Raw genomic sequence first — 25,559 nt, 5'->3', positions numbered from 1 at the left:
CTGAATGGAGGGAGCAGAGATTTCCCATATTGCGGCTGACGATGTTTGCAGAACCGGCCTGTCTTGAAACTTAAACTTTGGTCTTTTCTCTCTTTCTTCTTTTTTATTTTTGTTCCTTTTCTCGGGTGTCTTTGAACTGGCAGTTTTCTTAAGAGGAGTGTAAACATTTGAACATGTCTGCCTACCTGATAATGTGTTGGTTTGTGTGTTGGTTCTTTTTTCTTTCCTTCTTTCTTTTTTTGTTTTTTTTTTTTTTTTTGAAGAAGTTCTGAAGTTCAGAAGTTCTGAAATGCCTTGATTATAAAAGGCTTTATTTTGCAGAGGCAGCCTTCTTGTAGAAGGCCCTTCTGGTGTTCCCTTCTATGGAAAGATTTAGGGTTTCTCTAATACATTGACTATATAATGCTTGTAATGCTTAGCTAGCTGGATCACTGACTTTGCAGTAGACTTTCTTTCACTTTTAAAACTAGCTCTGATTGCAGTGGCTGCTTGAGACTGCTGTCTCCTGAGCTGTGATCATCACTACCTAAAGAGTTGGCTGTGAGTACTTAAATAGTTCATTAGGTTTAAGCTGTATTCTGACCTGTGTAATGTAGAATTGTTTGCGTTTTAAGTAGTGATGCTTTCAGCCCCAGTAGGCATTGACAATCCTACCTTTAGTGTTTAGTCTCCTAAATATATTCCTGTTTCTATTTTCTGGATACTTACAAAAACACAGGTTAATTTTTCTTGTCTGATAGTCAAAGCACTTGTTTTCTAGATACTTCCAAATTATGGGCTCTGACTTTCTCTTTCCAACAGGTTTGGTTCAAGTACTGAAGCGGTGCATTTTCTGGGAAGCACAAAGCCATGGAACTATACGTATGACTCCAGAACAAAAAGTGTAGAAGGCAATATCAATGACCCTAAAATTGTTCACCCAGAATTCCTCAACATGTGGTGGGACACCTATACAGTTAATATTTTACCCTTACTAGAACAGAAAGAAGTTGATGAAGAAAATACCACAAGTGCAAACCTGGTATGTATCTTAATATTCCTGTGGAAACTACCTATGCAAACAGAATAGACTTTGTGTGATCTCACTTGTTTCCCCTCCTGTGCAACTGAAAGCGTGGGTGTGGATTAGTTAGTGAGATACAGAGATTCTTGGTTTTTTTTCTTCTTTCATTTCTGGAATAAGGAATAATGCAGATTAGAAGAATATTAAGTGGTCTTGAGCATAGTTGATTGCTATGCTTAAAATTAAGTGCAGAATGATGCACCAGAAATGACAGTGTAGTAACTTCAGTAAACTCATCCTTAATGTGCTGCAGCTATTCAAACATGAGAACCCCCAGTTGAGCATGCAGTATACATACACTTGCAGTCTTGCATGGTACAACCTACCTAGGTAGGCCTGCAATAATTAGGGAATAGGCTACTTAAATAGACTTGCAGTAATAAATGTTGATACTTGCAAAACCAAAATAATGCTTCTTATTCTAGTTGTTAAACAGAATTCAGTAGTATGACTGCAAACTTGAGTCTCAGATTAGTACAGTGACTGATTCAAGTTTTTAATCCTTCTCAGCCTAAAGTTACAGAACTTTGGAGATGTGCTCTATCTCTTGTGCACTTTTTCTAATGAGCTGTTTGCAGCTATCAGGCTTGATCTATACTCTGGCTTTCTCTTGTGGCTTTTGTAGAGAGGTATGAGGAACTAAACCCCTGACCCTCCCTCCCCCACCTCTTTCCTTGAATGATTTGTTACTCTGTTTTATTTTGCTAGGAAAGCTGCACAGTCCCTGCTTGTTGGTGATGCTTGGTGCTATGCATGAGAACATCTACTTGGTTGCCCTCTTATGTGGCCTGTTGCTTGCTTAAAGTATGCAAAATCTGTCTGTATTTTTTAGTCTGCCTTTTATTTTAGGCAGAGGTTACAGAGGCAGTGTCCCATATGTCGGTATCGGCACCACCACCACCAGTATTACCAACCATATCTTCAGAAGAACGCAAGGCTCGGTGGGAACAAGGCCAAGCTGACTATATGGGAGTGGATTCTTTTGATAACATCAAGAAGAAACTGGACTCCTACCTTCAGTCGAAGTGCCATTTTCAAACACTGGCACTACAAGGACTTGTTCCAGAACTAACAGCTAGGAAAGGTTGTAGATGATGGACAATTATGCTTGCGAGTAGCTTGATGGAAAAAATTCTTGGCTGAAGGCCTCTGCAGTGCTACAGATAAAGACAGTGCTACAGATAAAGCAAGAGCTAGGAAGCAGAATTCATTTTCCTTATGTTGTGATCAGCTGGCTCAATGTATTCATTGAAACTGGGTTTGCACCTTAGCTCATTAAGGTGATTAGCAGTGACTCCTTTGCTTGCTATTTTAGGTCTCAAATGTGATTTGTGAGATTGCTCATACACTAAATGATTGCCATTCTGCTTTACCATTAGTGAGAGATAAAAGTAATAGCACTGCTTTGATCTTCTAGTCCCAATTGCACTGATGTTTTGACCAGGTTTTTACACATAGTGCCTACAGCGTGGCAGAATGCATTTGTTCAGTTCTGTATTCTTCAGGCTTAGTAAACGGAGTTTTTCTCTTACTTGAAATCTTCATGCAAAAATAAAAACTTGTCATGCTTTTCTGTTTTTTTTTGTAAACTCTTGAGAAAATAAAAAAGAGATCTTTGGAGCAATCTAAAATAACCCAACTTTGTTCATTCCATTCTAGCTATCATTAACAAATGTCCAGCTTCTAGTTCTGTAATTTTTAATGGAGTATGTAATCAAGTGCCAGGTTGCTGCTGGAAGAAGTACCTGCAGAATGGAGCTAAGAGAATCTGTATTTTGGTTACTGAAGAACAATCTGTAACGTGATACTGTTTTTAAAACAAACAGTAGTGATGCTATCTTGGCAAGTAAAGATGAAGTAGCTGTACCTACACGGGTTAGGAAAACTCTCTCTTCCTTGTGTGCATGGCCACCATCATGCCACGCGCTATATTTTGAGACAGAGAAAAGTAGTAAAAGTACAAGACAAAACTCACAGTGACAGCCTTCTGAAGAGAGGGTGGCTGCTGTTTGCCTTTAGTTCAGATCCATCCTTTAGCTACAAGTGTAAACAGAACCGAATTACTTAGCATTCAGTGTGGTACCTGTAATCTGTATTAGTCCAGAGACATGTATTTTCTTATATCTTTATAAAGGAGGATTTTGGCAGGAAGCTAGTAAGGGTTGTTCAGCTTTAATCCTGGAGATAAACAATTAACAACCTGCTACTGTTTGCTGGTAAGGAGAAGCTATGATCTGCATGTGAGAGTTAATTGAGGTCCTGGTCATTGTTCAGCAAAAAAATGGTAAAAAGGAGGTCCAGGTCAAAGTAACTTACAGCTATTTAAAAGTTAATAGCATTTGAACTCTCAGTCATAATGTTACAACTAACCACTTTTTTTTTATTTATTTATTATTATTTGAAGTTGTTTGGAAGCAGGAAGAGTTAGTAATTACAATCTACAGTGACAAAATATACTTTACCCAGCAAGTACAAACACTGAAGTTTGGCATGCACACAAATATTCTCTGGGTAACTTTAAAGTACTCTCGAGGTCAGCTGAACAGTCTTAGTTTTGCTCTGTACACTTACTAGAGAATCAGCAGGTTCTTTGACTTTCAGTTGCAGACAACTGTAAGTGTAAAAAGCATGAGACTACACCAACCTGAAAATTTGGTTTAGCATCTAAGTTTTATTACATTCAAGAAGATAAGATACTGAATAAGATAAAACCTGCATGTTTCAGATTAACAGGTATAGTTAGTAAATAATTAAAACTGGGGAAAAAAAAAATTTACACTAACCCTTGACTCACCTTATAATGTTCAATAAATTAACATTGTCATTTTCTGCCATTATTTTCTCCATAATTAACAGGCAGCATTAGCAGAACTGTACAGGCCTCTTTAAATCACCCTATCAGAATAATTTGATACAAAGACTTTTTTGTGAAGTTTGTAGTCAGTGTAATAACTGAATCACTGCTATACTCAAAACGATAATTCAGAAGCTTTTAATGCAGGGGACAAAGGTGGCTAATAGCTTTGTCTTTGGAATTAAAGATGCTAAAGTTCATGACTGCAGAACCTCACTTGCAGACCATGCCACACTCCAAGAAAGAACAATATCCAAAGCCTGCTTATACCTTGTGAAAAGCAAAAAATAATCATTAAAAAAAAGCACCACCGAGAAACTCAGAAGCTCAAGTCACTGTACAACTTGCCACTAACTCAGTTAAGTTTTTTATTTGGCTTTGGAACACTGAACCATCATCTAGTTAAGAGAAAACAATACTGGTGGTTAGTTTCATAATCATTTTTTAACTCAGCCACTCTGCAAAATATACATTATTTTTTAAAACAAGCAGTGATGTAGCTTGGCTAGCCGTTGAAATGGGTCCCTTGCCAATGGAATTTTAGCTTGAAAAAGGAAACAAAGTTAAATCTCTCATTCGTAGTCAGGAATTGTTTCTCCAGCTTACATCTAAACCTGAAAGTTTGTTTTACATAAACTATGCAAAAACCTGACAATTCATTTGGTTGTACCTCTGCTTTCCTGCTTTTTTGTCAGACTTCCAGGACTGTAACCAGCTACCAGGGCACATTATTCCACTGCCCATGTCTTGTTAATTCTTTGTCTACCAAACTCAAAGCATCACAGCACGTTTTCCTCGAGGCTAAGAAACTAGCTCCATAAAAGTGCATCAGCTTGTTAAGCCACATATTTTGGATTCCTTCAGTTAACTCAGTTAGCGGCAGTTAGCACCCCACGTGAGGAGAAGAGCGCACTGGCGAATCGGTGGCCGCCGTTCGCCTCTGGCCCGGGTGACAGCCAATGGGAAAGCAGCTCGCAAGGGCTTTCCGGACCGTTACCTGACGGCCGTTGAGTCTCTTCGGCTGCGGACGTGTTGCGGTGGAGTGCCGTGCAGTCGAGGCTCCTGAGCCTAACGAGGCGCCATGGTGGGAGTGGGAACTCGGGTTGGGGAGAGGAAGGGAACCTGGGATGGCTTTTGCCGCGGCGGGTTTGGGGAGTCGAGAGTGACCTGTGCTGCGGCGGAGCTCGCGGAGCGCTGCCGCTTGCGGCCCTGCGGTGGCGTAAGGCCGTGTGTGGGAGTGGAGAAATTAACAAGAGAGCTGAGAGTTCGAGGGAGGTGACGTGTAGAAGTTGTCTGGTGGTAAATGAGACAAAACAGGTGGAAAAGCAACGAAACCGGCTTTGCAGTGCGAAGGACGACGGTTGAGGGACAAGAACGCCTACCGCATCGGCGGCGGCATTTCTTGTGGTGCCTAAAACGATTGGGGGCTGCACGCAGCCAAGCAGAGGAGAGGCGTGTGTCCGGCGGCCAATGGCGTGCCACCGTGCCGTGAAGGGGCGCGGCTGTGCGGCGGTGTCTGCGCCTCTGCTCCCGCCCCAGACTGCGCGGGGCTGCGCGCTGGGGAACGAGAGCCTGGGGTGGTGTGAAAGCGTTGGAAGCTCATTGCCAACCCAATAGAAGTGCAGATAAATGCAGAGTGAGCCTCACTGGCAAAAGGCTAGTGACAGAACCACGAGGGTGAGAATTCAAACATGTAGTTGAAGATGAGAGTTTTGATGAAGCTTTAAAGACGCTCTCTACCTCTGTGTTTTCCTAGATCAGCTAAATACACAGTAATAGTATATAATATATGTATAGTATATAATAATAAGCTAGAATAAGAGTTTCAGTCTCAGATGTAAAACAAAATTGGGGTTTTGAGTGATTTAAACGTAAGTGCCATGCTTCCTCACCCAGATGATTTAGTAGAGGAACCCAAATATGAGTGGATTGCCTGGCACTAGTTATGTGCTTATTGTAAAGGAAAACATACTTAGAGGTCTTGTGCAGAAAAAATTCTTGCAACATTACTCAGTACATTATTGTCAACAGATCAAGGAAATAGAGGGTTATTATATAAAGAAGGCTTCTAAAACCAAAGAAAGGTGAAAAAGAGACTAAACGGAATATTATACACAGGATATACGTGCTCTGTGGTAAGGAATGATGATACTGCATTCATCCTGCGTGACCACGTGGTATCTAAGATCCTCCAACATTCTCAACGTTAAATCCTAGAATCTTTACAGTTGGTCATCTGGTCAAACTCCCCGGCAATGATTAGGGAAAAGCACAGCTAGATTAGATTGCCCAGGGCTTGATCCCACCTTGCCTTGTAAGTCTCCAGGAATGAGGCATCAACCACAACTCTAGGCAGCCTGTTCCAGTGCTTTGCCACCCTTGCTGTAAAAAACTGTTTCCTTCTATCCAACCTAAATGTGTTTTACTTTGTGACGTTCGCCTGTACCCACTGCTCAAGCCTGCTTAGGTCCCTCTGGATGGCATCCTGTTCCTCTGGTGTGTCAACTGCAGCCCACAGCTTGGTGTCATTAGCAAACTTGCTGAGGGTGCACTTGACCCCACTTTTGATGTTGCTGATGAAGGTGGTATCAAAGAGTACCAGTCCCAGCACTGATCCCTGGGGGACGCTGCTTGTCACCGATCTTCATCCAGACACTGAGCCATTGGCCACTGCTCTCTGGACTCGATTCTGCAGCCAGTTGTTCATCCATTGAACAGTCCACTCATCAAATCCATATATTTCATATATATTTTCATATATTTCCATATATTTAAGGACTGTGATTGAAGGACTCTGACACAATACCCCACAACATCCTTCTCTCCAAATTGGAAATACATGTGGCTCTTCTGTTGTCCGTTGATGCAGTGACACTGCCATAAAAGACTGCTAGGTTGGTCAAGCAGGATTTGGCCTTGGTGAAGCCGTGCTGGTTCTCCCTGCCTTCCATGTGCCTTAGCTCACAGAGGTGAGACTGATGGGTTGGTAGTTTTGAGGGTCATCATATTATCCTTCTTAGAAGTGGGTGTGCTGTTGACTTTTTCCAGTCACCAGAGACTGATTGCCAGGACTTTGCAGATGTCATGGAGAGTGGCTTGGTGACCACATCAGCTAATTCCCTAAGGACTCTGGGATGCATTTCATCGGGACTCATAAACTGGCAGATGTTCAGGTTCCTCAGGTGGTCAAAAACGTCATCTTTGCTTACAGTGGGAGGGACGTTGCTTCCCCAGTTCCCTCCTGCTAAACCAAACATTTGAGGGCTGTTTGGCGAGCAGTTATCAGAGAAGATTGAAGCAAAGCAGTTGTTAAGTACCTCAGCCTTCTCCTTGTCTGTTGTTACCAGATCGCCTGTGTCACTTACTAGGCATGGTATGCATTCCTGGACTTTCCTTTTCTGGATGAGGTACCTGTAGAAGCCTTTCTTGTTCTTCTTGGTATCCCTTGCCAAAGTTAGGCCAAGCTGGGCCTTGGCTTTCCTGACCCCCTCCCTGCACAGACTTGCAGCTTCTTTGTAGTCTTCCCATGGTACCTGTTTGCACTGCCTGTACGTTTTCTTCTTGCTCTTCCATTTGACCAGCAGGTCCTGGTTCAGCCACGCCTGTCTCTTGCCTTCCTTTCCTGACAGCGTAGATCAGCAGCAGTGAGTAGATTCATGCTAGCAGCAGACTGTTGGGTCATTTTAATTGTCACTCAAGCAGCCGAGGTAATAATGCAGCAGGGAAAGATCACTACGGTATAACCCACAGATAGCAAGTTATTTTGAGAGTGAAATCTAAGTGACGGATAGCCCCAGATCTCACGTTATCATTGTCCTTTTTTTTGTTTGCAGCGTGAATGCATATCCATCCATGTTGGTCAGGCTGGTGTTCAGATTGGCAATGCATGCTGGGAATTGTATTGTCTTGAACACGGGATCCAGCCTGATGGTCACATGCCCAGTGACAAAACTATTGGAGGCGGAGATGATTCATTTAACACTTTCTTCAGTGAGACGGGAGCTGGTAAACATGTTCCCAGAGCAGTGTTTGTGGACCTGGAGCCAACGGTAGTCGGTACGTACGCAAGATGCACATCTTCAATGTAAAACTACTCCTTTCCTTTCAGACTTTTGTGCGTTTTCAAAACACTAGGGGTTCTGAAAGGTGTATAGCTGGATGATGTTTTGACATTTTTGGTTCGTGTTATTTGAAAGAGATGAAATGATGGTCTATGGGTAATGTTTGGAAAACATTAAACTTCTTTGCAGATTTTGGATAATCTTTCCAAGTCACTGCACTACATCCACAGCTTCATTTAATTGCTATCCAGAATGCCTGTGCCTGCAGTGTAGTTCTCTTGAGTTGCCTCCATGTTCCAGGATGCAAATACTGCTTTGTGAGCATCCGATGTTTTCCCCTAAAGAAAGACACTGAAGTTGTACCAACTTCTTGCTGCGTTTGTTCATGGAAGCTGTCTGTAGGTTTTTGACGTTTCCTTTTACGTAGTATGTCATCCCTAGGCACCACATGCAGAACTCAGCAGATAAATTTTATGTTGGAATATGTATTTTTTCACTTGTAGATGAAGTACGTACAGGCACATATAGGCAGTTGTTCCACCCTGAGCAGCTCATTACTGGGAAAGAAGATGCAGCTAATAATTATGCCAGAGGCCATTACACCGTTGGAAAAGAGATTGTTGATCTAGTGTTAGACCGCACGCGCAAAGTGGTAAGAATTCGTGCTGCAGATCAATCTTTAAAATAAGTAAGATACAGCTCTAGAGCTACCTGTAGTTACAATTTGTTATGACACTTGTGTTGTTTTTTTTTTCTGGGGGGGGAGGGAGTTGTTTGTTTTTAAGAATTTTATGCATAGATTATGAAAAACAAAAAACCGGGAACTTGGTCCCATGCCTCCCCCCTCTTGAGTTAAATAAAAATTCAGTCAGTAAAACTTGAAAGTTCTTGTGATGTGGAACATCATTATTTGAAGATATTTTAAGGATACCTCAGAAGTGCGTTATAAAACCTTTAGACTGTAAGCACTTGTTTGTTATTTTTAACCTGAATCGCACCATTATGTGTCATTCAAAATATTTCCAGTACCCTGAAACTCAGATTTTGGTTGGACGTTCAGTAATTTCACATGTCTTTCTAGGTTTCCATAACCTGGTGTAATGTAAGAAATTCACTTAGCATGATGTGAATCAAAGTGAAGTAGTGATTGCCTTTCTGAAGTTGTAAAAATACTTTTTTTCCAAACCAAATTGATACTTGCTGCCATACAGAGTACAATAGTAGTTTAAAAGCTGCAAGCCTGCTGTAATTTCTAATAACCTTTCGCAGTGGTGCACAACTGCTCTTGCTTTTAGTAGGATAAAAAATGCATAAAGGAAAATGCTACATTCAAATGAGAAAATACTCATATTCAGAACAAGGTGTGCTGTGGTGGTTTTAAGTAAAAGATATGCAAGAAAAAAGTTACCTTTTAAAACAAATGATGAGGAAATAATTGCTTTTGAGTGTTTATTTTAATGTTGATGATTTTGGAAAAGGTAATAATAAATGTATGTTTTTTCTCTCTTGCTTTTTTCCATCCTATTATAGGCTGATCTGTGCACTGGGCTGCAAGGTTTCCTTATCTTTCACAGTTTTGGAGGAGGCACTGGTTCAGGGTTTACATCTCTGCTCATGGAAAGGCTCTCTGTTGACTATGGCAAAAAATCTAAACTAGAATTTGCAATTTATCCAGCACCACAGGTTTCTACTGCTGTAGTGGAACCTTACAATTCAGTTTTAACTACTCATACAACACTGGAGCATTCAGACTGCGCATTCATGGTAGATAATGAAGCCACTTATGATATATGTCGTCGCAACCTGGACATAGAACGTCCCACTTATACCAATTTAAATCGACTAATTGCGCAAATTGTTTCATCCATCACAGCTTCACTACGTTTTGATGGAGCCCTTAATGTAGATCTGACAGAATTTCAAACTAACCTTGTTCCGTACCCACGAATCCATTTCCCCTTGGTAACATATGCCCCTATCATCTCTGCTGAAAAAGCCTACCATGAGCAGTTATCCGTGGCTGAAATTACCAATGCTTGCTTTGAACCAGCCAACCAGATGGTAAAATGTGACCCACGTCATGGTAAATACATGGCCTGCTGTATGTTATACAGAGGTGATGTTGTCCCTAAAGATGTCAACGCAGCTATCGCTACTATCAAGACTAAACGTACCATTCAGTTTGTGGATTGGTGCCCAACTGGATTCAAGGTACTTTGATAACTTCTGAAGTGCTTGATCTTGGAAATAGTAGGAATTACGTGATATTTGGAGGTAGCGGTCGTTGTACTGTACTGTAACGTTCCTGTTACTGAACTGCTTACATTTCAGATTATATTCTTAAATATAATTCCCTGATACTTTAACTCAGATGAAAATTCTAAAACAAGTTACAGAATAGCAGTCACGGTTTTTGTAGGAACAGGCAGTACTGAGTGTCTGAAAATAATTTACAAGCAGGTTGTACTGAAAAGCAATGCCAGGTTTTACTGCAAGTCTTCAAAAATCTCGGGAGCTTTGTACAGAAGGAATATAGGCAAGCCCCAAGCAAATGTAGAAACACTACATGAAGTTATTGAATTCAGTGCAGTAATTTCCCAACAATGGTTTTGAGATACCTTGAAGTGGTAGACGCTATCAGTTTCCGGACATGTGGAGCCTGACTGCTATCACTAGAGCAAACCTATTTTTTTCGTTGTGATTCATTTAAACATAGGCTCCTGTAAGTCGCCTTTTTACTAGATGAATATCAGGTTGTTCAGCTACTTCTGCTTGTTCTCAGTTGACTGGCAGTGTCACCTTCCGGACAAGAGGTCCATCCTTCCAGCTACTGTCCATGCATTCAGGACTTGCAAAGACCTAGAGTCTTATGTTCTTTGTAGAGTCCAGTAAGCTCTTATGATCTTGGAAAAATAACCTCTAGGCCAATGTAGCTAACGCTGGACCAGTTTGACCAGATCCTGAATTTAGGATTTAGTTAAATATTTTGATGAAGCGCAAAATAATTTTATTTAATTGTTCACAGTTGTGGCTACTGTTGTTGTTAACAGAAATAAGTCTTCAGTGCTTCCCAGTAATTAAAGACGTTCTCACTTGTTTTCTTGAAGGTGGGCATTAACTACCAGCCTCCAACTGTGGTGCCAGGTGGCGACCTTGCAAAGGTGCAGAGAGCTGTATGTATGCTGAGTAATACCACTGCCATTGCTGAAGCATGGGCTCGTCTCGACCATAAATTCAATTTGATGTATGCCAAACGTGCCTTTGTACATTGGTACGTTGGGGAAGGAATGGAGGAAGGAGAATTTTCCGAAGCCCGGGAAGATCTGGCTGCCCTTGAAAAAGATTATGAAGAAGTTGGGATAGACTCTGTAGAAGCAGAGGCTGAAGAAGAGGATGAATACTGAAAATGCGGAAGTAATAGAAAGTGTGTTCTGTAACAGCAACAAATGAATTGCAGAATCCTGTTCGCTTGCTTGCTTGTTTTCAGATGCAGTTTTAAATGTTGTACTGTTCATTTTTTTCTTTGTTACTGTTTACACACACAGTTGCTGCGTAAGAACCGTTTGAAATTACAGTTTTTGGTAGCATCTAGTCTTGCACAACGTAAAGATTAAATTACAAACTTGTGTACGTGTCTGTAACGCTGTATTTATCTATTTATCAATTTATCTAACTGTAGTAAGGGTAAGTGCCATTACACTTTTGGTCTGAACTAGAATATTTGCTAAAAGCACCAAACTTGCTACTTAAAAAAATAAAATTAAAAAAAAAAAATGGGGAGACTCAGCAGACAAAAGGTAAAATTTTCCAACCAGCGTGCCCCCTTACACTCAGTTCCACCTTAGATAGAAGGAAAATAAAATGTCAGATGACCTGCTTTACAATAGTCATGTTTTGAATTCCTACACTGACCTATGAAATACTTATGTGTCCTTTAATGCACAACTCTGTGGACACTGTAAGCTTTGATGAATTAATAAAAATTGGTCTTTTTTTTTTACCTGTTCTTACTGTTGGCAGAAAATACAACTTCTATTTGCGGGCAGTTATTTTGTGGTGTGGTTTTTTTGTTTCTGGCTGGTTGGGTGGGTTGGGTTTGGTTTTTCAGAAAAGCCATATGGTTTTCAGTGAAAAGGACTGGATGCAACTGACTGGTGTTAAGTAGCAGATGCTTCTCTTCACAGATTGTGTGTTCTTTTTTTTTTTCTAGGTGGAATGTCATTTGAGGCAACCTCTACAAAACCTGCTTTGTAGTGCTGTAATTTTACACTGTCTGATAGTAACAGTACACATCCCAAAAGCCTTCAGTTTTAGTCCAATCTAGCTACACTGTTTCAGCTAGTATTTCTGGTTAAAGTTAATAGGGATATCTCTGGATAAAGAGAAGGAGAATATATCTACGTGCTTTTAATGTAACAGTTAACTCTCTACTAACTAGAATAGTATTCTGCAGCAGACATTTTAAAATCTAAATTAAAGCCAATGCACCAGATCTGATTTATTTGCTGAGTATTCTGCTTTTGTAATTTAAAAAATACCAAAAAAGTATATAGTGATGTACGTGCTATTTTTACTTTACCAAAGGATGAACTTCTGTCTCATGCCTGTAACAATTTCTAAGCTTTTACATTTTACTTTCTTAACATGGAACTTCTTTGTACGCTAGTAGGAAAAAAGAAAGAGATGGATGACTTTGAATACTCGAGAAAGTATTACTGAAAGCCTGCAACTGAATTCTAAATTATACTTGCTGTTGAAAGGGATGCACATCATCACAACATCAGAAGCAGCTTCAAAACAATCTTCAGAGCAGGAAACCACAGTATTACAAAGTACAGAGCTACTGGTTCCTTGAATTCAGATAGTGCCAGCCCAAACACTGGTCCTGTTCGTAACTACAAACTGAGTCTTCTGCTGCTGTCGTCTCTCGTACAGGTACAGGAGGAGCTGAGGATTCTAGCAATAAACCAGTAACCAGTGCTGTCTAGGTCCATCTTAAGTTTAACAGTTGAGCACTTACCTGCACCTAATAAGCAAGGAAGGGCTCTCTCGTGAGTAGCCTGCCATTTGAGCACTATCGTGGCTTTCGAAAATCACACACTGAATTCTACCTCGAACAGGCTCCTTAGTTACATTGCTCAAGCCTCAGGATGGATGAAGAATCAGCATCACTGACAGCATTATTACTTCATCTTTGTATTAATTGAATCCATCCTTAGAAGCGCGCTGATTGACAGGAGGAAGGTGCTGTTAACACTGGGGATGACAGCCTTGGGGGGGGTCCTGGATCTACGGGAGCATTGGACAATCATCAACGGCATGCAGTTCAACAAAGGTAAACGCCGGCTTCTATATCTGGCTCGGAGCGACGCCGTCCAGCTTGGCAGCTGGGCAGCTGGAGAGCCGCTCAGAAACAGCACTCGCCGTCCTCACCGCACAGCGGCACTTCCCGCTCCCACGGCGCCGCTCCTCGCGCCGCCTGCCTCCCTTCAGCGCTCCGTTCCGGGTTTGCCTCCCGCTCGCGAAATCCGCAGCGCGAGGAGCTGGCGCCGCTTACGGCACAACACGCTGCGATGCAAGAGCACGCCTGAAAGCACCGACGCCGCAACCCGATAACGCAACCCGTACAAAGCGGCGCGTGACGGCGCGGAGGCGTGTCCAGGGGGCGGGCGGGGCCTCCCGGGGCACGGAGCTGCGCTCGGCGTCCTGCGCCCCGCCCCCGAGGAGCGCCGCGCGCTGCGGAAGGGCGCGCGGAGGCGGAAGGTGGCGAGGCGGGGCGCCGCCGCAGGAAACCTCCGAGCGGTGCCGGTGTTCGGCGGCCATGGTGCGGCTTTACAACTTGCACCCGTTCGGGTCGCAGAGAGTAGTGCCCTGCAAGCAGGAGCCGGCGCAGTTCTGCCGCGGCCGCGACGTGCTGTTCGCGGCCAGCGCGGCGGCCAGCTGCGGGGTGGAGGTGTTCGCCGTACGCCGCGAGGGCCGCTGCGAGCCCTTGGGCTCCTTCGCCACCCTGGGCCCCGTGCTGCGCATGGCGCACAGCCGTGCAGGTCAGTGCCGGGCGGGTGGCCTCTGCGAGCGCGGAGCCCGGAGCTGCTGCCTGGCCGCGGCGTCTCCTCTGAGAAGAGCGCTGCTCTTACAGTGGGCCCCCGTCGAAGTAGCGTCGGAGCTCTGGAGCCGTGTGTTTTCCTTTAACAGTACGTGAAGTACGTTTACCTAGCGAATTAATTTGCGCTCGAGATCTCTCATTGAAGAAAACCCGGTAAAGGCTGTACTCTGGAACGCTATGTGAGAGCTGAGAATTTAAGATACTTTTTGTAATGTATTTTATTGGGTTCGCAGGTAAGCAGCTCAAACGCTGTCGTGTGTTCTTTAACGACTTAACAGTCCTTCTGCTTTCCCTTAAGGAGACTATTTGGTGACGATTGAAGAGAAAAGCAAAGCAACTTTCCTAAGAGCTTATGTGAACTGGCGATGCATGTCTGCAGGCAGTTCTCGTGTTTGTGTCCGGATGGTGGGTCACAAGATGGAGGAGTCGTACACCGAAACCTTAAAAGAGCAGATGTCGATAGTGGAAATGGCACTTTCAGATCCTCCGCTGTGTATTTCATGTTGTCCTGTAAATGGAGATCTTCTTGTGCGCTGCAGGAATAAGCTAGTCATGTTCTGTTTGAAATACCTGGTCATAAACCAGACTTTGACAGTATTAGACTTTGAACGCTCCTTGATTTTACACACTGATAACTTCATTCCTGCCGAAGTTGCATTTTGCGCTAGGCACATAGCGATAACAACAGAGTTGGATGTTCTAATCCTGAAACTGGACCTGGTCCAGCATAGTGCAGACAGGGGAGAGCAATGCTGGTGTCTTCTGGTGAGCTCAACCCAAGGGTAAGCTCTTCCACTTATTCTCTTTTTGTGATCGTTGTCTGCTTTGCCTTACTCTCTTGATTATATTGCGATTATAACATCTTGATATCTATTGATTATACTCAATTATATTGTGATTATAACATCTTGGTTATCCAAGCAGAAAGCTGTTAGAAAATCTTTCATTTATAATTTAAGAAATTTTAAAAGGTTTGTGCTTCTTGAAATGGAAACTACACCTTAAAAAAAAAAAAGAGGTCAATAAAATTTCAGATGGGAAAGATATCAAATGGAGTTTTCTTCATTGGTGGACAATGGATTTTAGCGCAGACAACTCACACTGGGTTGTTTTCAATACTTAAAGCCAAATAGAAAAGCTCAAAACATTTTTGGGTGCAATTAGGATTTGTTTTCTGGAACTTAGGTGTGTTGAAGATCACACAACCTTGTATCATAGCTACCTTTTTCTTTCTGAAAACCTTTTCAACCAAATGACAACATTTTTTTATTTGTTATTTGGCTGTTTACAGCACAGGTTGCTTTGGATTTGCCTTATACTGAGCAGCTTGCCTTTTAATAGAGTCACAAAATGGGTGGGTTGGTAGGGACCTCGGAGTCCGTCCAGTTCCAACCCCTGCTGTGGGCAGGGGCACCTCCCATAGACAAGGTGCCCAAACCCATCCAGCCTGGCCCTGACTGCCCCCAGGGATAGGGCACCTACAGCTGCCCTGGGCAGCAGTGCCAGGCCCTCGCTGCCCTCTGAGAGAAGAATTTCTTTCTTATATCCGATGTAACTCTGCTCTGTCTCGGTTTAAAGCCATTACACCACGTCACGTCTCTCCATGCGCATGGAAAAAGTCTCTTCATCTTTTTCATAAGCCCTGTTTAGCTATTGGAAGGCCACGATCATTTTTCCCCGGAGCCTTCTCCAGCAACCCCGGCTGTCAGCCTGTCCCTGCAGCAGAGGCACTCAGCCTCTGGGCATCCCTGCGGGCTCCTGTGTCCCCACTCCTACAGGCCTGTGTTCCTGTGCTGGGGCCCGGAGCTGAATGTAGCTCTGTGAAGGACTGGGGGAGCAGAGGGTGAGAACCACCTCCTTTGCCCTGCTGGCTTCATTTCTGAGGCAGCCCAGGGTATGGTTTATGTGAAAAGTCGATTGTTCTTGTTTTCTAGTGTAGCTCGTCTCAAAACGTCATAGTTTGTGGAAGCCAATGCTAATTAGTTTCCTGTAGTTGAAGTTTTTAGTCGATATTGTATCAGTGTCAGTGTTTTCTTATTGCTAAATGGAATTGTTTGAACACTTTGATACATTTCCATTGTTTAGGTATAAAAGATGAAGACCTTGCAGCTCATAGTTTGCAGCTTGAATTAGATGAGTTTGTCATATGTCAGAAGCCAGTGGAACTGCATGGGGAAGAAAGTAAGCTTTGTAAGATACCCATCACACTTGAGTCCACAGAGTTGTCTACAGAAGGCAAAAAGCACTTTCAAGTGCAGTATCTCCTTTTCAGGTATTACAAATGCATTTTCCCCTGCAAGGGTTAACTGCTATGTTAGTAATTCCATGTAACCAGAATGAGCTCACATCTTGCTGAAAGGAAAATCCTGGTGTTTTGGCTTCTGGGATGTTTGTGTGCTGTGTATTTTTTATGTTGTTGCTTTTTTTTTTTTTTTTGATCTGCTGTGAAGATAACTGTGATGCAAATGAAGATCCTTACTTGGCCTTGCGAATCCTAAGCTTTATTTAATGTTGTGCAAGTGGCGAGTTAGTACAGTTAAATGCGATTTAACTGGTGATTTTGCAGTATTGGTGATGTTTAATACCGGTTTTCATTGTACATCCTTGTATTCCATGAAGGGCACACATGACAGCTTCGCTTGTGATGTATCAGGAGGGATGGTATTTTCTCAGCATACTGGATGACAAAATAGTTTAGATTGGAAGGGACTTGCTGAGTCCCTCTCCTTAACATCTCCCTGCTTGGGCAGGATCAGCTGGACTAGGCTTTCCAGGACTCGATCCAGCTGAGTTTGAGTAGCTCCTTACTGGGCAGCCTTTTCCAGCATTTGGCCACCCACAGTTCTTATACTTTCATGCCAAACTAGCAGAGCAGTTTTACACACCTTATTCTGGAGTAACTTGTGTGCAATTTTCTTAATATTTACAACAAGCCTACTACAAAATGTGACAGTCAGAAATAATCACCAGTCCTGACAGCGATCAAGGCACTGCCTTCTGCTTGTTTGTTCTGTGGGGTTCAACTCCAGCTGAAGCGATGGTTACTTAAGTACTTTTTACCAAAAAAAAGTTCTCCCTTTGTGCAGCTGGGGACGGGGAGTTTACTAAGTATCTTCAGCCCTAAAAAACAACACCTTTGGTTTTGTTAGTAATCAAAGCCTTTAAACTTTTATCTAAAACTGTTGAAGCTTTGGTATTGCAGTCCAGCTGTGAATTCCAAAGCAAAGCAAGGAAAAGGATGAGATGCAATAGGAAAGACAAGTAGGACTGAGGGCTGCGCCATGTTACATTGTGTTCAGTTGAAGAAGGGATGGGGAAAAAAGAAAAGTTAAATAATGGTTCAGATCCATTTTAGTGTGTGTTCAGCACTGTCACGGCTTTACCATATTTGTTATCGGTACTCCACATCATAACATCATGAAAAGCACTGGGAATTAAGGAGTTAATGCCCCATTTCTGTGGACTGCCAATTTTCCAGGTACCCGATTCTCAGAAGAGAAGAATTGCATACCCCAGAGGACTTTGCATTCAGAGGGGGAGATAAAACTCCTTGCAGGTCACGGAACTGGTCTCGTTTTTTTTGCTGCCTGGCGTCGTGTGTGGCTTGCTCCCCAGCCATTTCGCTTTCAATTCAATTTCAATAAGGCCTTTGGTTTTGGACACTCTCTCTGTCTCATTTTATTTGATTTCTTAGCCTCGGTTCTAATTATACATTGTATTATATTGTGTTATCTTGCATTCCAATATCAAATGTAGTAAGTTAACCTTCCTCCTCAGATCGTTGCCACTGTTCATTTGTAGGCCCGTCTCCCTGCCCTTCCCCCTTTTCCCTTTCTTAAGGTGTGGGTCTCTGGGTCCCCAGCCCCATTAGTCGCAGAATTGGGCTGAAACGGCCCAAAACCATTGACACTCCCCTCCTCTTTTCTGGGCCTGTGGGCCTGTCTCCTCCTGTCATGGACACAGATCTAGAGATAACTCCGTGACATTCATCAGATCCCAGCACTGAATGCATGACTTGTGGAGGAGCAAAGAAAGGATTTTTGGTTGCAAAAACTTGAGGTAGTTGCCTCTAGCTGTGCTACGTGTTTCTTGGCCTTGCTAAGATAACTGTATTAGCAATAGGAATGAAGGATAGTTGAGTATAAAAACATCAACTCTGGGTGTTACAGCTGTTGCTGTTTACTTGCTTGGAGTAGATGATAGCTTCTTACTGACTTCCCATGTTGTGTTTTTTCCCTCCAGGCATTTTACACCAGACCAGTCCCCTTTTGGCTTTTGTGAAGAGACGAAGCTGCACCCTGTTCAGTTCCTCCCTGTTTACCAGGCAGGTAAGCGCACATGTGGGGGAGCAGTATGAGTTAAAATACCAGTTAGCAACACTGAAGGAGGAAGTCTATTCAAAGACAACTCTCAGTGGTTCTCAGTTACTGATTTTGTATCACGAAAGAGACACTTTTTATGTCGCATAAATAAAGTTATCCTCAGTGTTATTGTATGATATTAGGATGCCTCTCAGAGTTAATAGCAGACATCAGAGAAGTACATCTTAATATTAAGGTACAGGTTATCTTTATTTCAAGCTTTAAAATAGAAGGGAGCGAAAACTAATTTTAGGCTTCACTAAGATGCACTCACTCAAGCCTCAACATAACCATGGAAAAATGCTTTATATCAGATCGTCTTTCCTGCTCACCCAGTTTCTAGTTTTCTGGTAGCAAAGCCATATTTAAGCTGCAGGTGTCTGAAATGAAGAAGCTACTTCACAGAATGGTCAGGGTCAGAAGGGACCTCAAGGATCACGAATCTCCAACCCCCCTGCCACGTGCAGGGCCACCAACCTCCCCATTTCATACCAGACCAGGCTGCCCAGGGCCCCATCCAACCTGGCCTTGAGCACCTCCAGGGATGGATGGGGCATTCGCAGTCTGTCTGGGCAGCTTCTCCAGCACCTCACCACTCTCACAGTAAAGAATTTCCCCCTGACATCCAACCCTACATTTTTCCTCCCTCAACTTCAAACCATTTCCCCTTGTCCTGCAGTTATCTACCCTTTCCAAGAGTTGATGCTTGTTATTCAATTCCAGCTAACTTTTCCCTTGTGATTTATAGACTTCAACAAGAAAGTCTGTAGAATCTGAACGCAGGCTTTGCCTACTAAGAATGATCAGGCTGCTCGTTCCATTCATGGACATTTAGTTCTAATGACTCTGCCTGGAATTATAGAATCACAGAATTGCTTGAGTTGGAAGGGACACTTAAAAGTCATTTGGTCCAACTCCCCTGCAGTGAATGGAGATGCCCACAGGTCGATCAGGTGCTTACAGCCCCATCCAGCCTTACCTTGCACGTCTGCAGGGACAGGGCACCTCTCTGGCCAGCCTGTGTCAGTACCTCACCAACCTTACTGTAAAAACTTCTTTATATCTCATCTAGATCTCCCCTCTTTTTCCCAGTTTCTTTTTTCCCAGTTTCCATGTGCTATTCGATCTATGGAAATTCTTCACTTGTGAGTACATCCATGCTTCTGTTGTAAATTACTTCCGATGAGATAACAAATTGATTGTTACCTGCTGATATGCTGTTGTTCATATTCTTTTCAATAGCTACTAATAAAACTGGTCTGGAATTTGGGCACGTCTGAGAGTGTAGTTTTGGCATCAGGTCACAAAGAAACAGAATGGTTTTGATTTATGAAGTATATGAGATGCCTTTTTTATTGTTATGTCTAGGGAGTTCTATGACAGCAAATGAGGAAACTGAGAAGAGAGAACTACTGAGTCTCTTCTGCTTTTTTTCTTTGCCTCATGTTGGATATCTCTACTCTGTTGGGAAGTTAGTAGAACTGATTTCTACTTACCAGTGCTCGGAGAGGTCAGAGCAGGCAGTTCTTACTCCACAGTTCCTGCATGTCATTACAAGGTAACTTTCTTTTTTTTTTTTTTTTTTTTTTTTTTTAATATATTTTCCTCTTTGGCTCATTTATGAGTCCTTCGCAGCCTCTTCGGTCATTCTGGGTGGATTAATGTTTTAGTGCAGAATACCCATCTGTCTGCATCACAGAGCTGATTCTGTCTAGTTTTTGTGCTGGATTAATTCAAGTTTTCACTTTTTTTCTTCATCAGTGTTTCTTCTTTCCTTCTAGTGAGAGCCTGCAGTGTTACACAGTGCGGTGCAGTGCAGCAGCAGCTCGTGATGAAGATCCATGCATTGATACAACTGTGAAGGTGCATATCTCATATTTTTTCTAAAAGAATGGGGCAGCAATATGGCAGTTGTGTTTCATACTGAAATCCCATTTGTTTCTATTCGCTATGACAAATAACATCCAAAATTAATATTTTACATCAGCCTGTGGCATATTCTCATGTAATGGTCTGCAGGTGTATTGCTGCAATCTGTTATTGCTGTTTACGATTCTAGAGGATTAATAGAATATTTTAAAAACCTGTAAAATCATGTACACTTAGAACAAAAATCATACTCTCCTGTATAAATCTGAATGGAGGGAGCAGAGATTTCCCATATTGCGGCTGACGATGTTTGCAGAACCGGCCTGTCTTGAAACTTAAACTTTGGTCTTTTCTCTCTTTCTTCTTTTTTATTTTTGTTCCTTTTCTCGGGTGTCTTTGAACTGGCAGTTTTCTTAAGAGGAGTGTAAACATTTGAACATGTCTGCCTACCTGATAATGTGTTGGTTTGTGTGTTGGTTCTTTTTTCTTTCTTTCTTTCTTTTTTTGTTTTTTTTTTTTTTTTTGAAGAAGTTCTGAAGTTCAGAAGTTCTGAAATGCCTTGATTATAAAAGGCTTTATTTTGCAGAGGCAGCCTTCTTGTAGAAGGCCCTTCTGGTGTTCCCTTCTATGGAAAGATTTAGGGTTTCTCTAATACATTGACTATATAATGCTTGTAATGCTTAGCTAGCTGGATCACTGACTTTGCAGTAGACTTTCTTTCACTTTTAAAACTAGCTCTGATTGCAGTGGCTGCTTGAGACTGCTGTCTCCTGAGCTGTGATCATCACTACCTAAAGAGTTGGCTGTGAGTACTTAAATAGTTCATTAGGTTTAAGCTGTATTCTGACCTGTGTAATGTAGAATTGTTTGCGTTTTAAGTAGTGATGCTTTCAGCCCCAGTAGGCATTGACAATCCTACCTTTAGTGTTTAGTCTCCTAAATATATTCCTGTTTCTATTTTCTGGATACTTACAAAAACACAGGTTAATTTTTCTTGTCTGATAGTCAAAGCACTTGTTTTCTAGATACTTCCAAATTATGGGCTCTGACTTTCTCTTTCCAACAGGTTTGGTTCAAGTACTGAAGCGGTGCATTTTCTGGGAAGCACAAAGCCATGGAACTATACGTATGACTCCAGAACAAAAAGTGTAGAAGGCAATATCAATGACCCTAAAATTGTTCACCCAGAATTCCTCAACATGTGGTGGGACACCTATACAGTTAATATTTTACCCTTACTAGAACAGAAAGAAGTTGATGAAGAAAATACCACAAGTGCAAACCTGGTATGTATCTTAATATTCCTGTGGAAACTACCTATGCAAACAGAATAGACTTTGTGTGATCTCACTTGTTTCCCCTCCTGTGCAACTGAAAGCGTGGGTGTGGATTAGTTAGTGAGATACAGAGATTCTTGGTTTTTTTTCTTCTTTCATTTCTGGAATAAGGAATAATGCAGATTAGAAGAATATTAAGTGGTCTTGAGCATAGTTGATTGCTATGCTTAAAATTAAGTGCAGAATGATGCACCAGAAATGACAGTGTAGTAACTTCAGTAAACTCATCCTTAATGTGCTGCAGCTATTCAAACATGAGAACCCCCAGTTGAGCATGCAGTATACATACACTTGCAGTCTTGCATGGTACAACCTACCTAGGTAGGCCTGCAATAATTAGGGAATAGGCTACTTAAATAGACTTGCAGTAATAAATGTTGATACTTGCAAAACCAAAATAATGCTTCTTATTCTAGTTGTTAAACAGAATTCAGTAGTATGACTGCAAACTTGAGTCTCAGATTAGTACAGTGACTGATTCAAGTTTTTAATCCTTCTCAGCCTAAAGTTACAGAACTTTGGAGATGTGCTCTATCTCTTGTGCACTTTTTCTAATGAGCTGTTTGCAGCTATCAGGCTTGATCTATACTCTGGCTTTCTCTTGTGGCTTTTGTAGAGAGGTATGAGGAACTAAACCCCTGACCCTCCCTCCCCCACCTCTTTCCTTGAATGATTTGTTACTCTGTTTTATTTTGCTAGGAAAGCTGCACAGTCCCTGCTTGTTGGTGATGCTTGGTGCTATGCATGAGAACATCTACTTGGTTGCCCTCTTATGTGGCCTGTTGCTTGCTTAAAGTATGCAAAATCTGTCTGTATTTTTTAGTCTGCCTTTTATTTTAGGCAGAGGTTACAGAGGCAGTGTCCCATATGTCGGTATCGGCACCACCACCACCAGTATTACCAACCATATCTTCAGAAGAACGCAAGGCTCGGTGGGAACAAGGCCAAGCTGACTATATGGGAGTGGATTCTTTTGATAACATCAAGAAGAAACTGGACTCCTACCTTCAGTCGAAGTGCCATTTTCAAACACTGGCACTACAAGGACTTGTTCCAGAACTAACAGCTAGGAAAGGTTGTAGATGATGGACAATTATGCTTGCGAGTAGCTTGATGGAAAAAATTCTTGGCTGAAGGCCTCTGCAGTGCTACAGATAAAGACAGTGCTACAGATAAAGCAAGAGCTAGGAAGCAGAATTCATTTTCCTTATGTTGTGATCAGCTGGCTCAATGTATTCATTGAAACTGGGTTTGCACCTTAGCTCATTAAGGTGATTAGCAGTGACTCCTTTGCTTGCTATTTTAGGTCTCAAATGTGATTTGTGAGATTGCTCATACACTAAATGATTGCCATTCTGCTTTACCATTAGTGAGAGATAAAAGTAATAGCACTGCTTTGATCTTCTAGTCCCAATTGCACTGATGTTTTGACCAGGTTTTTACACATAGTGCCTACAGCGTGGCAGAATGCATTTGTTCAGTTCTGTATTCTTCAGGCTTAGTAAACGGAGTTTTTCTCTTACTTGAAATCTTCATGCAAAAATAAAAACTTGTCATGCTTTTCTGTTTTTTTTTGTAAACTCTTGAGAAAATAAAAAAGAGATCTTTGGAGCAATCTAAAATAACCCAACTTTGTTCATTCCATTCTAGCTATCATTAACAAATGTCCAGCTTCTAGTTCTGTAATTTTTAATGGAGTATGTAATCAAGTGCCAGGTTGCTGCTGGAAGAAGTACCTGCAGAATGGAGCTAAGAGAATCTGTATTTTGGTTACTGAAGAACAATCTGTAACGTGATACTGTTTTTAAAACAAACAGTAGTGATGCTATCTTGGCAAGTAAAGATGAAGTAGCTGTACCTACACGGGTTAGGAAAACTCTCTCTTCCTTGTGTGCATGGCCACCATCATGCCACGCGCTATATTTTGAGACAGAGAAAAGTAGTAAAAGTACAAGACAAAACTCACAGTGACAGCCTTCTGAAGAGAGGGTGGCTGCTGTTTGCCTTTAGTTCAGATCCATCCTTTAGCTACAAGTGTAAACAGAACCGAATTACTTAGCATTCAGTGTGGTACCTGTAATCTGTATTAGTCCAGAGACATGTATTTTCTTATATCTTTATAAAGGAGGATTTTGGCAGGAAGCTAGTAAGGGTTGTTCAGCTTTAATCCTGGAGATAAACAATTAGCAACCTGCTACTGTTTGCTGGTAAGGAGAAGCTATGATCTGCATGTGAGAGTTAATTGAGGTCCTGGTCATTGTTCAGCAAAAAAATGGTAAAAAGGAGGTCCAGGTCAAAGTAACTTACAGCTATTTAAAAGTTAATAGCATTTGAACTCTCAGTCATAATGTTACAACTAACCACTTTTTTTTTATTTATTTATTATTATTTGAAGTTGTTTGGAAGCAGGAAGAGTTAGTAATTACAATCTACAGTGACAAAATATACTTTACCCAGCAAGTACAAACACTGAAGTTTGGCATGCACACAAATATTCTCTGGGTAACTTTAAAGTACTCTCGAGGTCAGCTGAACAGTCTTAGTTTTGCTCTGTACACTTACTAGAGAATCAGCAGGTTCTTTGACTTTCAGTTGCAGACAACTGTAAGTGTAAAAAGCATGAGACTACACCAACCTGAAAATTTGGTTTAGCATCTAAGTTTTATTACATTCAAGAAGATAAGATACTGAATAAGATAAAACCTGCATGTTTCAGATTAACAGGTATAGTTAGTAAATAATTAAAACTGGGGAAAAAAAAAATTTACACTAACCCTTGACTCACCTTATAATGTTCAATAAATTAACATTGTCATTTTCTGCCATTATTTTCTCCATAATTAACAGGCAGCATTAGCAGAACTGTACAGGCCTCTTTAAATCACCCTATCAGAATAATTTGATACAAAGACTTTTTTGTGAAGTTTGTAGTCAGTGTAATAACTGAATCACTGCTATACTCAAAACGATAATTCAGAAGCTTTTAATGCAGGGGACAAAGGTGGCTAATAGCTTTGTCTTTGGAATTAAAGATGCTAAAGTTCATGACTGCAGAACCTCACTTGCAGACCATGCCACACTCCAAGAAAGAACAATATCCAAAGCCTGCTTATACCTTGTGAAAAGCAAAAAATAATCATTAAAAAAAAGCACCACCGAGAAACTCAGAAGCTCAAGTCACTGTACAACTTGCCACTAACTCAGTTAAGTTTTTTATTTGGCTTTGGAACACTGAACCATCATCTAGTTAAGAGAAAACAATACTGGTGGTTAGTTTCATAATCATTTTTTAACTCAGCCACTCTGCAAAATATACATTATTTTTTAAAACAAGCAGTGATGTAGCTTGGCTAGCCGTTGAAATGGGTCCCTTGCCAATGGAATTTTAGCTTGAAAAAGGAAACAAAGTTAAATCTCTCATTCGTAGTCAGGAATTGTTTCTCCAGCTTACATCTAAACCTGAAAGTTTGTTTTACATAAACTATGCAAAAACCTGACAATTCATTTGGTTGTACCTCTGCTTTCCTGCTTTTTTGTCAGACTTCCAGGACTGTAACCAGCTACCAGGGCACATTATTCCACTGCCCATGTCTTGTTAATTCTTTGTCTACCAAACTCAAAGCATCACAGCACGTTTTCCTCGAGGCTAAGAAACTAGCTCCATAAAAGTGCATCAGCTTGTTAAGCCACATATTTTGGATTCCTTCAGTTAACTCAGTTAGCGGCAGTTAGCACCCCACGTGAGGAGAAGAGCGCACTGGCGAATCGGTGGCCGCCGTTCGCCTCTGGCCCGGGTGACAGCCAATGGGAAAGCAGCTCGCAAGGGCTTTCCGGACCGTTACCTGACGGCCGTTGAGTCTCTTCGGCTGCGGACGTGTTGCGGTGGAGTGCCGTGCAGTCGAGGCTCCTGA

At 41.9% G+C, this 25,559-nt stretch overlaps 2 protein-coding genes across 2 annotated transcripts in view; both read left to right on the top strand.

The window, feature by feature from the left end:
- Nucleotides 1-24,141, top strand: part of LOC125703476 (uncharacterized) — a 33,683-nt gene extending 9,542 nt beyond the window's left edge. Inside the window, exons 7-8 of the mRNA XM_048968063.1 lie at nucleotides 21,378-21,597; nucleotides 22,348-24,141. Coding sequence (XP_048824020.1) covers nucleotides 21,378-21,395 — 18 coding nt within the window. The 3' untranslated portion in view covers nucleotides 21,396-21,597; nucleotides 22,348-24,141. The remainder of the gene's footprint in view (nucleotides 1-21,377; nucleotides 21,598-22,347) is intronic.
- Nucleotides 4,984-11,387, top strand: LOC125685992 (tubulin alpha-3 chain-like). The gene is made up of 5 exons (XM_048929581.1): nucleotides 4,984-5,001; nucleotides 7,751-7,973; nucleotides 8,482-8,630; nucleotides 9,509-10,189; nucleotides 11,086-11,387. The coding sequence occupies exons 1-5, from the start codon at nucleotides 4,999-5,001 to the stop codon at nucleotides 11,380-11,382; spliced, it is 1,353 nt and encodes a 450-aa protein (XP_048785538.1). The 5' UTR covers nucleotides 4,984-4,998; the 3' UTR covers nucleotides 11,383-11,387.
- Nucleotides 24,142-25,559: the final 1,418 nt, after the last annotated feature.

Source organism: Lagopus muta, chromosome 1 (assembly GCF_023343835.1).
Source record: "Lagopus muta isolate bLagMut1 chromosome 1, bLagMut1 primary, whole genome shotgun sequence".
Lineage (NCBI taxonomy): Eukaryota > Metazoa > Chordata > Aves > Galliformes > Phasianidae > Lagopus > Lagopus muta.
The sequence above is the reverse complement of the archived record's forward strand: the minus strand, read 5'-3'. Positions and strand labels throughout refer to the sequence as shown.